Consider the following 12,434-nt stretch of genomic DNA (forward strand, 5'->3'; position numbering starts at 1 on the left):
TTATCTGAATACTTCTGTTTCATTTCTACATATTTTTTTTCCTTTATCTTGCTGGTAGAATTCTATCTTATTTCAGGAATTATGACACTTTCCAGATCTTTCTTCTGAAAAGGCCTAGAAACAATGACCAATTCTATAGCAGTGAAATTCTTACAGAGTCCAGATTGCAGTCTTGAAATATCATCTTTCATTAAGAGACACCAAGACTTCCTGGAGAAAGGGCTAATTCCAGATCTGGGGCAGGAAATATACATAATGAGCCTGGAAAGTCTTGTTACACCAGATGGCAAGGAAATCATCATAGGACACTAGAATCATGTCAAAAGGACTCAGGGGTCAACTTAGGGAGCTCTCACTGGCCAAAGATAGGAAAATTTGAGTTTCAACAAAAATATGAATGGCAATTGATTGGAACCCATCAAATATGTTCAGTACTGTAAACTCATCTTAATAGTTAAAATATAATTGATCTTTTGACGATTAGAGGGAAATTAATTACCTAAAAATTGATGAACATAAAGAAATAAGTATTTATTCTGACTTTCTTACATATGGCATGTATAATTTGATAACCAACTAGTAAAAGAAAGAAAGTGTTTCCTTATAAAGGTTCCTAGGTGATTCATGAAAAAAAATAAGCCCCATTTTGTAACCCTGATGAATTAATGTATCTAAGCTTTAAGCATGAGTGGCTGCTAAGAGTAAAAAACAGACATTATATGCTCTTGTTAAGGAAAAACACCACTGCATTTAGTCTTGTCAAAGATATGACAAATAAGTCTGTTCAAGCCTCTGAATCTAAGTATCAATCTTCAGGAAATATAGGAGACAGAAGAAAATGTCAAAATGCATCATGAGTATGAAATCAGCAAAATTCAGACTGCGGTCATCCTGACAGGTCAGCTCAGTTCAGTTCAGTCTCTCAGTTGTGTCCGACTCTTTGTGACCCCATGAATCGCAGCACGCCAGGCCTCCCTGTCCATCACCAACTCCCGGAGTTCACTCAGACTCACGTCCATCGAGTCAGTGATGCCATCCAGCCTTCTCATCCTCTGTTGTCCCCTTCTCCTCCTGCCCCCAGTCCCTCCCAGCACCAAAGTCTTTTCCAATGGGTCAACTCTTCTCATGAGATGGCCTAAGTACTGGAGTTTCAGCTTTAGCATCATTCCTTCCAAAGAAAGCCCAGGGCTGATCTCCTTCAGAATGGACTGGTTGGATCTCCTTGCAGTTCAAGGGACTCTCAAGAGTCTTCAACACCACAGTTCAAAAGCATCAGTTCTTCAGCGCTCAGCTTTCTTCACAGTCCAACTCTCACATCCATACATGACCACAGGAAAAACCATAGCCTTGACTAGACGGACCTTAGTTGGCAAAGTAATGTCTCTGCTTTTGAATATGCTATCTAGGTTGGTCATAACTTTTCTTCTAAGCACCCTCTATTCTCCAGACATAGTGGGAATGGAGAAAAGAGAACATGAAACTTTGGTGTTGAGGTACACACAATTGCATCGAGTGGTTTGCAAACTTTGATTAAAATCAGAGTTACCTGAGTAGGGTTAAAATCTATAGAGAGAGATTTCAAAGCCCAATCTCTAAAGACTAATCTAGTAGGTCTCTGAACACATGCATGCCCACACAAATGCCTGCATTTGTGATTTCAGATGTAGAGCAGTTTCAAAATCATCTGAAAGGCTCAGGTGCAGCTGTTGGAGTAGAGGCTGAAATAAAGTGGAGCTTGTTAGAAGTGAGGAGAGCAAGGAACTGAAACACACAGGCACTGGAAGAGTCATACACAAGGACTCAGAGACTACGGCGCCGCTTCAGTCGTGTCCGACTCTGTGCGACCCCATAGACGGCAGCCCGCCAGGCTCCTTCGTCCCTGGGATTCTCCAGGCAAGAACACTGGAGTGGGTTGCCATTTCCTTCTCCAATGCATGAAAGTGAAACTTGAAAGTGAAGTTGCTCAGTCGTGTCTGACTCTTCACGACCCCAGGGACTGTAGCCTACCAGGCTCCTCCACCCATTGGATTTTCCAGGCAAGGGTACTAGAGAGGGGTGCCATTGCCTTCTCCTTAGCAGGACTTAGCCAGAGAAAAAGACTGTAAATCAGGTTCCAAGTTTTCCTTCTAAGAAAATGACTGAACAGGCAGCTGTGAAGTAAGTGCAGGGGCAGAGGGTTTTAAGTAAGAAAGGAATCAACCTAAAGAGGTTGGAGAAATAATGAAGTGATAGTAGAGAAATATTCTGAGGAAGGACACTGACCTTAACCTAACAGAGCTTTTAAGAGATCATGCTTGGTTGGCTCGATTCTGCCATGGGTTCGAAATTTTATGAAAAATGTCACAGCCAGAAAGCAAACAAAATTATATGGAGCTTGGTCTGCAATTGCTATTTGTCAGGAAGTCAAATGTGAAAACATACAGTGTTCTGTAATTCTTTCCTGATTTACTTATATGGGGAAGTAATAGGAAATAGCAGTTAAGTTATTGAGCTGACACCTATTTATTCTTCACTAGGGCATTTGGACCCCCAAATGTGTTATGTCACCATTGGCAACGTGCATAATAAATTAGTGATGCAAACTCTCTTGTATTGTAACAATGGTACAAGTACCTACTTTAAGACAAAGTATGTGTATACACATACACAGAGGTAGATATAAATACTTCTGGATACAGATAGTACTAGCTACAGATGATTTACATTCAGTTCAGTTAGATAGTCCATGGAGTTCTCAAGGCCAGAATACTGGAGTGGGTAGCCTTTCCCTTACAGATAGGCTATTTTTCACCTTACAAAAGAAAGTACCATATATTCTATTCAAATAGTTACCTTCTCTGTGGAGAGGTTTTATGGGAAAGAGCAAAGATAAAATACTACAACTGAGGTGAACTGAGACACATTCATTCAAACAAGCTGGGTACATTGGGTAAGCCATCTACTTACCTGATTTTAGTTATCTTTTTAAATGATTTTACATAAAATTTCCTTGAAAGTTGTTAATTCTAATTCATTTGTGATTTTGCTTAAATTTAACTGTTTAAACATACATTTAGTATATGAAGCAAATTACCTATTACTTTACCCCTTTACTGTTACAATACTTCATATAATGTGTATATGTACATATCTAATACATTACATACTCAAGAGCATCCCAATGATTTTATGTCAATCATAGTGTAAACTTCTTCCTTGTTTCCAATCTTCCTGGCTACTTAGCTTGTTACTCTATCTCCATCTATGCACCAACCCCCAAATATTTCATTTTAAAGTGCTAGCATATTAATAAAAGTGGGATATTTTCTGCGGGATGGTCTCAGTCTCACTAAATAGGGATTATCATTACATCTTGATTGTTTTTTAGAAGAATGCTCCATTTAGACAATTTTCTAATATCCCAAGTCCTAACAAGATGATAGATATTTATATTTCCCACTTATTTCTTACACTATTAATTCTTATGGGAAGCTGTTTGCCTATTCTACGTGCCTTTGCCCATGCAGAATCTTGTTAACCTGTAATCATTCCAGTATGGGCATGTATGGTCACTGCACACAGTTTCATGATGTGGGGGTAGGAAGTGGTATGGAATTCAAATTATCCTATGGGTTAAACAGTGCTCAAGAACCTAGCAACTGTGGAGGAAACCCAGTTTACTTTTGTTTTAATGTACCCAGAAGATTTCAAATCAATACTCAGCAGTAACACTTTACTTGAAAATTAACATTGCCATAATTGGAAGTGAGGATCAGCATCCTGATGTTTGGGAAAGGTCTATTTGGTTGAGGAGGCATTACACAGAGGAGTACAAAAAATGGAAGAGGGAAACACAAATCATGTGTTTCCTTGAGCAAGGACACTCAGTAAACACTTGAATTGGTGGTCAACTATAATTTGCTTCTAGAGCCAGCACTCTCGCAACGCTACAGTTTGGATTTATAGCAAGCACGCAAGTAACAATGACTTTGAAAATAAAGTATAAAAGAACCAAGGAAAAAGTTCTTAAAGATCTACTCCTCATTACAAGGACTTTCTCCTTCCTGTAAAAGCAGGAAGCACTCTTGTATTCTCAGCATGCCCCTCTGCTGGTCTTACTCCTCTGGGAAACCAATGATATTTGAGCCTGGGTTATCAACAATACTTTATTTTTTTTGCCTGGGAATTTCAAACCAATAGATTCCCAGCCAGCCAGTACAATGTAAACAGAAGGTTTCCTTTCCATTTTGATTAGAAAAAAAAAAAAAACTTTATTTGCTTCCCATGTCATAAAAAGTTCAACCACCTCTTCAAATTCCCCAGAATAAACACAAGAAAATAGCTCTCCCCAGTAGGATCCTGGCCCCCCTCTACTACCTTGAGGCCCTTCCACTTCCTCCATCTTCATAGAAGGGAGTGTTCAGCTCAGATCCGGCTCCTCAGTATGGAATAGAGGGAATTTAGTGGGCAGAATTTCTGTAGGAATTGTCAGCCACACAAATAAGTTCCTCTTTTCCCTTTTCACTAAACGTGAAAACCTACTCACAAGGAGTGCTCACTGTCCCCCATTTCCCTATGTGTCACCAGAGCCAAGAGAGGACCCCGTCAATGAGGCTCCCTCTACTCTGTCCCGCAGACCACAGTCCCCGGCCTTCATCCCATCGTCCGTGCAACGTGCAGAGCTGGAGCTCAGAGGAGCCACCTCAGCATCACCCTCCGTGCCTGGCGAGGCCAAAGGCCCCTTTCTTTGTTGAGGGGAAGGGCTCCTGTGGAAGCAGAGTTTGAAAAGCCCCAGCACTGTCACGGTCAGTATCACCAACACTACTACAGCCATGCTCACAAGTACGAAGACCACGGTGGAAGAATCGAAAGACGGGGGGTTGTCCGAGGGAGACGTAGCATTAACCTTGGGAAAGGCTGTTCCTGAAGAGTTCACGTCCGCCTTTACCTCTGTTTGAGGGGACATCTGAAGGGTAGATAGCGTGCTCTGTGCTCCCCACCGAGGTATCTCGGGAAAAGATGCTGTTGCACTGCCTTGTCCAGGGGCATTGGGTATCTCTCCTGGCCTCTCCTGGACACTGGGTGACCACGTTCCCTTCGGCGCGAGGCTGGCTGCAGTGGCTGGAGGGTGCCAGGTGAGCACCTGGGTCCCTCCAGGGGTCGGCTGTCCTTCCCCATTGGTTACACAGGAGCGTCCGTCTTTCCCCAGCACGAAACCCTCAGCACACTCGCAAGCAAAGCCTCCGACGTCGTCTAGGCAATCAGGGAGCTCAGCGCACTTGCCAGCCCGTAGATACCTCCCGGGACAGGGACAGAGCTCGGCCCCGGAGGGTATCCCTTCCCAGCGCGCGCCAACCTCGTCCGCGGTGCAGGTGGCCGTGATGGAGAGCTGCCCAGCGCAGAGCGCACTCACCTCCGTCCCCGGGGGACTGAAGTCCAGCGCCGCGCTGTGCAGCTGGAAGGGCGCGCGGTAGCTCAAGTTCGAAGCGGCCCCGGGGAGCGGTGCGGGGCACACGCTCTGGAACTGGTACTTGCACAGGTAGCCGTCGGCGCGCTGGTGGCATCGCATCTCCTTCCAGCCCGCAGGCTCGATTCCCCCGGTGGCCAGGAGTCCCGCGCACCTCCGAACGGTGCAAGAGCGTTGGGGCTCCTCCACCCACTGCAGCGTGTCGCTTTCCGACCCGCCGACGTCGGGGGACAACCAGGAGAAACCCCGCAAAGGCTCATTCTCCAGGGTGCAGACGGATCGCCGGCGCTCCAGGGCCACCCAGAAGAGAAGGTCTTTGGAGCCCCCTCCCGGCCCCGGGCCCACCCGCAGGAGCGCGAGCACCGCGCGGAGCTCCGTGCCCCCGCGCACCGTGCTGAGCGCCCCGTGACGCAGGTTGCAGGCCTCCTGGGCCTCCTGCCGCTTGAAGGTAGCGTGGTGCAGGCTGTAGCAGGCCCCCGAGGCCAAGCAGCCCGCGCGGTCGGCGGTGGGGTGCTCGCCACGGCCGGGCCGGGGCCAGAAAGCCTGCCAGAGGAAGCACAGGGCGAGCGCCGGCCTCATCTTGCAGGCCCAGCGCCCACAGCTGCTCCCAGCTTGGGTCTGTACCGTCAAGAGGGCGTGGGGATGTCCCGGGAGCGCGGGCACCGCCTCCCACCGCTGGCTCCCCCCGCTTTCCGCTCCCCCACCCCACCCCCGCCTGTCCCTTAGACCGCCAAGCCTCCCCTCCAGGGTCCCGGCGGCAAACCGCTTCCCTTAGGCCTCGACAGGAAACTTGTCCGGAGCTCTGCGAGGCCCCGCGGGCAGCCCTGATTTATTCTGGGGTCAGGAACACAGCTGGCTTCAGGGCACGGGGAACGCTGTCCGCCCGAAGGTCAACCACCCTGGTGAGGGCCGGAGAAATAGAAAAGAAAATCGCCCCTGGGAAGAAGCGTTTATCGTTTTTCCCCCAGCTCAGGGAGTTTCGCAGCCTCAAACCCCCAAACATTTTGGCGAACACTGGCAGGAAGGGCTGGAGAAGAGGAACTCGCTGAGCGCCCACGCCCGCCCATTGTGCTGCGTCCGGAGCCGCGGAGTTGGCCTCACGACAATTTCTAGACGGCTCCGTCTCCGTCAGTCCCGAGACTCGGGGTTGAGGGTGGGGAGGGGATGGGGGAATCTTATGCGAAATATAAGCACCTCCTCTCGCCACCAGGGGCAGCACTATGAAAGCCCTGGTCTCTCCTTGGCTCCGCTTCAGTGCTGTCGGAGCCGATATTGCAGTGCGAATTGCTAGTCAGGGGATGAGATGGTTGGATGGCATCACCGACTCCAGGGACATGAGTTGGTGCAAATTCCGGGAGATTAATGAAGGACAGGGAAGCCTGCCATGCTGCAGTCCATAGGGTCGCATAGGGTCGCAAAGGGTCGGATACGACTGAGAGACTGAACTGAACTGAATTGCTGGTCAAAGAAGTTCCTTTCTGGTATCTGAAAAGGGAAAGCCTGTTTCTTCAGGCAAGGCTCACCTTAAAACTTTGTTTTTCGCTTCCATTTCTTTCTCTTTGAAATGGGCTTATTAGTTCATTCAGGAAAGGAAGTGTGTTTCTAGGCCTAAATGAAAAATAACAAGCGTTGATCTTAACTGTTATGTTAGGTTCCTTGCCACTATATTGATTCATAACTTCTTCAAGCTTATAGGTTATATATAAATGATATCATGGCCTGTTTGAGAACAACTACCCCACATAGGATTTTATCCTTCAACTATTTTAATATCATTTTCTTCTATGATTAAGTGCAAATATTTGTAGCAGTAAGTTATAAAAGTCCCCTCTAAGGGACACTAGAGTTCAATATCCTTAAGAAATTAAAATATTTATTACATTAGTATGTGAACTGTATACTGTAAAAAAATACCCTGCAGCTTAAAAAAGCTTAAAAAGAGACGGGTCCATTTCTTCAGAGTTCCAAGGGCTGTTTTGTTTTGATACAAATCCTTCGACTCAGTTGGAAGCAGAGAGGAATTAAAGGTGAACAAAGAGAGTTAAACGGCATGGTCTGTGAAAGGATTTTCTTGTTAACAATTTAGACAAAATGCATCATTTTAGAAAATTATTGCCTACCTTGGCTCACGGTGACCAAATAACTTTCCATCAGAAGTACATAGTTTCAACTAAGCACTCTTAACCATGCCTGATGCTTGTAAGTATCTATAATCAGAATGAAAGTTTGGATTCCACAGGTAATGCACACCAGGCTCTTAAACTCACTGTTGCTGGATTAGACTGTCAGGTTAGTAGGAGGGGCAGGAAGGAAGCTCTCGGGACCACATTTGTGTGCTTCTACCTCACTTTAGACATGACCCAGCCACTGAACAACAACCACCACCTCACTTTCATCACTTCTCACTCTTCTTTTGGAAATTCTACGTACTGTATCTTAACAAATGATAGTAAACACCAAGAATCATCATCACACTTATGGTGCTTTTGTTGACTGTGGAGTCTTGCAGCAGGATTTCTCTCCTACCCTTGCTGTTTCCCCATTTAAAGGACATTCAATAGTCTTTCATTTCAGATGCCCTAGAGTCACCTTAAACATGACTCTGCATTTAAATTAAGTATGTTAAGGAACATGGAAATCTAGAAATCTAACTGAATGGATTTTAAAAATACCTAATTACTTGGGCCAACTCTCTATACCTTTGCAGTCTAATGAATGCATGTTTGTAAATGTGTCTATGCAGTGCTGTATATTTTACCAAAATAAAACTTTCTACAAATCTAAGTAGTCAGTGGAAATTTCTTAGATATTTTAAAAATCACTTGAGTTGTGGTCAGGGTTCCAAAGTAAGAAAGACTAAATGATTGAAAAACTTATAGTAAATGCATGATTTCCCTATGGGCATTCTTCCTAGAGAGGTGGGATATTAGAAGTGAAGATAGTGGCCATAATGGCTGCCTATCGCAGTCCTGGCTATGCCTGTGATGATGTGAGAAAAACAAACTAGGACAAAATAAGACATATATCCTTTTGTAATTAATTACTTTGTATTGACCTATGTTAAAGTTGAACCGTAAAGAAGACTGAGCACCAAAGAATTGATGGTTTTGAATTGTGTGCTGGAGAAGACTCTTGAGAGTCCCTTGGGCAGCAAGGAGATCAAACCAGTCAATCGCAAAGGAAATCAACCCTGAATATTCACTGGAAGGATGGATGATAAAGCCGAAGTTCCAATACTTTGGCCACCTGATGCAAAGAACTGACTCACTGGAAATACCCTGATGCTGGGAAAGATTGAGGGCAGGAGGAGAAGGGGGCGATAGACGATGAGATGGTTGGATGGCATCACCAACTCAGTGGACATGAGTTTGAGCAAACTCTGGGAGACAGTGAAGGACAGGGAAGGCATGCTGCTGTCCAAGGGGTCGCAAATAGGCAAACACGACTTAGCAACTGAAAAACAACAATTGACCTATACACCACTAACATATTTTGAAATGTATAATATACCTGAGAAAACTAAAAATGAATGGATGCTTTAATTTTTAATATTTTAAATTTATTATTGATTTTTATTAACAGCTCACTTGATTGAATATTTATTCTAGCAATAGCAGGTTTAGTGCTCCTGAATGCCATTGGAGGTTGCTGTTACTTATGTATCCTCTTCTCAGAAAGAAAACTGAAATGCAGAGATCATGTATGGATAGTTGGTATGCCAAGTGAACAAGGATGAACTCAGAGCCTGTGCATTTATTTTTTTTAATGGAGGTAAAATTCACATAACATAAAATGAACCATTTTAAAGACGCTTACTCCTTGGAAGGAAAGTTATGACCAACCTAGATAGCATATTAAAGAGCAGAGATATTACTTTGCCAACAAAGGTCTGTCTAGTCAAGGCTATGGTTTTTCCAGTGGTCATGTATGGATGTGGGAGTTGGACTGTGAAGAAAGCTGAGCGCTGAAGAACTGAAGCTTTTGAACTGCGGTGTTGGAGAAGACTCTTGCGAGTCCCCTGGACTGCAAGGAGATCCAACCAGTCCATCCTAAAGGAGACCAGTCCTGGGTGTTCATTGGAAGGACTGATGCTGAGGCTGAAACTCCAATACTTTGGCTACCTTATGTGAAGAGTTGACTTATTGGAAAAGACCCTGATCCTGGGAGGGATTGAGGGCAGGAGGAGAAGGGAACGACAGAGGATGAGATGGCTGGATGGCATCACTGACTTGATGCACATGAGTTTGGGTGAACTCCAGGAGTTGGTGATGGACAGGGAGGCCTGGTGTGCTGCGATTCATGGGGTCGCAAAGAGTTGGACACAACTGAGCGACTGAACTTAACTGAACTGAAGGTGTACATTTAAGGTGATTAATTAGTACATTCTCAATGTTACGCAACCATCACCTCTATCAGTTCCAAAATATTTTGATCAACTCAGAAGTAAACTTGAGGACTTACCTGGTGGTCCCGTGGTTAAGAATCCACCTGCCAATGCAGGGAACATGAGTTCAATCCCTGATCTGGGAAGATCCTACATGCGGCTAGGCATATAAGCCTGAGAGCCACAACTACTGAGCGCCTGTGCCCTAGGGCCTATGCTCCACAAGAGAAGCCAGGGCAACGAGAAGCCTGAGTGCCACAAGGAGGAGTTACCCCTGCTCAGGGCAACTAGAGACAGCCCTAGAGTAGCAATGAAGACCCAGCACAGCCAAAAAAAAGAGAGTAAACCTTATTCCCAGACTGTTTTTATTTCCAAATAATGCTATTACTATCATAATAGGATACCATTTTACCTCCACTGGATTCCAAATATTTGAAATGCTGACAATAGAAAGTGAAAATCTATAGCCTTTTTTATATATTACAGATAAGAGTAACAACTTTGGGAATGCTTGCGACTTTTTCCCAAAATTGAACATTCATATACTGTTTACCTCAGTATAATTTTCATGCTCAGGTATATAATACTCAAGAGAAGCTTGCACATGTACAAGAAAACATATAAAAGGATGCTGATAGCAGCATTGTTCACATTTAAAAAAACAGAATTAATCCAAATGTCAAACAACAGATGACAGATCAATAACCTATGATACATTCACTCAATGAATATTATATAGCAATCAAAATGAATGAAATATAGTTGCAAGTAGCAATATGAGTTAATCTGATCAGTATTCTGGTAGGAGAAATGGTATTTGATGTGGGCTGTAGTTAGAGTCCTAGCTTTTGATTTGGATAGTGGGTTTGTAGGTGGTTATTCCATTATTAAAAATCAGTAATTACATAATTAATAAAATAAAGAAAAGTGGCTTTATCTGGACAAATGATGAATGACATGAACCAAACATTATAATTAATCTGACTCTGAGCAGCTGAATTCCAAAATGTAAGGTATAAACAAAATAAGATGCTAGTTATATTTTCAAGAAATATTGTCAGTATATTCCCTTTGATCCCCACATTATTTTGAAGGTAACACATTTCTAAATGTAAGCTAATTATTAATCTGAAGAAGCATAATAAAATATTTGTTTCTTTTTTAGACAATCTGTGTATTATTACTTAGAATCATGTATGATATTTATTTGTTCATTCATTTATACAGGGTCACCCCATCCAAAGAACTAGAGACCATACATAAGGAGAATAAGTTTAGCCCAATATTTTCATTTGATTATTAATTTCAAAATGTCAGAAACAATGATGAAGAAGGATAAAATTTCACTAATCACATTCAAGTTATAAGTTTATAAAGTTGTCAATCTCACTGAATAAATTCTGCTACTGTTGAAAGAAAACAACATCTGTGTCTTAGCATATTTCAGAGATCACCAAAGATATATAAAAATACTTCAGAGGAAATTGAAAAGGAAACAACATTCCATTAGGAGAACATGGCATTCAGAAGCTAATCTAAGCTAGAGACCAAGAATTGTAAAGATTCATTGCCTTTTAGAACTGTATTGAACCATAACAAAATGTGTATTGGACCTTAACAAAATGTCTATTGAACCTTAACAAAATGATCAAAGATCATTTTCTTTATATTTCAAACTGAGTAAATTTTTAATTCTAAGTCTCAAGTATATGTGATAGTACTTAAAGAAGGATAAAATTTGGTAATTTTATTTTCTGAAAATACAGCCTCTAATCATATTATGTACATGTCCTAATCAAGATGTAGGATACGACCCTTAATGCACAGATCATACAGACTCTTAACCTAACAAATTCACATAACACTTGAACAGGTAAAGACTTCTTTTAGGTAGCATCGTCTTTAAGTCGTCTGCATACATTTATATAAAGTCACTCATTTCAGAAACGTAGGTCACAATAACAGGTACTCATTTGGTTTACTACAGAAACAAGAAATTTTAAAAGACATTAAACTTTATGCTCCTTCGTTCAAACTGCTCTCTAAACAGAGGCAGTCCTGATCATGTTCCATGTGCCCTGGAGGTAATATAGAAAATTATGCTCTAGTGGCCATTACAGAACTAGTACATGTCCCCATTGCCAAGTTTATAATCAAGAAATAATGGAGGTATGACTCATGCACACAAAAGCCTTGTTATAATCCAAATGCCTACCAAGTTCTAAAGTATAAATATTTATCTAAGATTTTTTTTTAATTGCCTACAGAGCCAGTTTATGTGCTACACTTGAAAATCAGTCTCACTACTTTAAAGTTACACACACACACACACACACACCCCTCTTACCCAGACCTTTTTTTTTTCCTACTGATCACAATGAAGGTGAAACTTGTAGGGTTAGCTAATAACATCCAGCAGACAAACAGACTACAGTCGTATGGAAGCAGGGGGATGGTATGTGAATTACAAACCTTTTTCTTAAAGATTTGCATCTGTCTGATCAGGTCCTAGTCCTGGGCCCTTTTCTCTTTCCTCTGGATACTTTCTTTCAATTAATCTCATCTCATATCATCCTATGGTTTGGGATATCATCTGTATGCCAA

At 42.9% G+C, this 12,434-nt stretch overlaps 1 protein-coding gene across 1 annotated transcript; it reads right to left on the reverse strand.

The window, feature by feature from the left end:
• Positions 1-4,086: 4,086 nt before the first annotated feature.
• CLEC14A (C-type lectin domain containing 14A) lies at positions 4,087-6,042 on the reverse strand. The gene has a single exon (XM_052659804.1). It carries the CDS (start codon positions 6,023-6,025, stop codon positions 4,553-4,555), a length of 1,473 nt encoding a protein of 490 aa, XP_052515764.1. The 5' UTR covers positions 6,026-6,042; the 3' UTR covers positions 4,087-4,552.
• Positions 6,043-12,434: the final 6,392 nt, after the last annotated feature.

Source organism: Budorcas taxicolor, chromosome 21, assembly GCF_023091745.1.
Source record: "Budorcas taxicolor isolate Tak-1 chromosome 21, Takin1.1, whole genome shotgun sequence".
Classification (NCBI taxonomy): domain Eukaryota; kingdom Metazoa; phylum Chordata; class Mammalia; order Artiodactyla; family Bovidae; genus Budorcas; species Budorcas taxicolor.

Coding starts and splice junctions, on each gene's coding strand:
- CLEC14A (XM_052659804.1), bottom strand. CDS start 6,025: ATGAGGCCGGCGCTCGCCCTGTGCTTCCTCTGGCAGGCTTTCTGGCCC.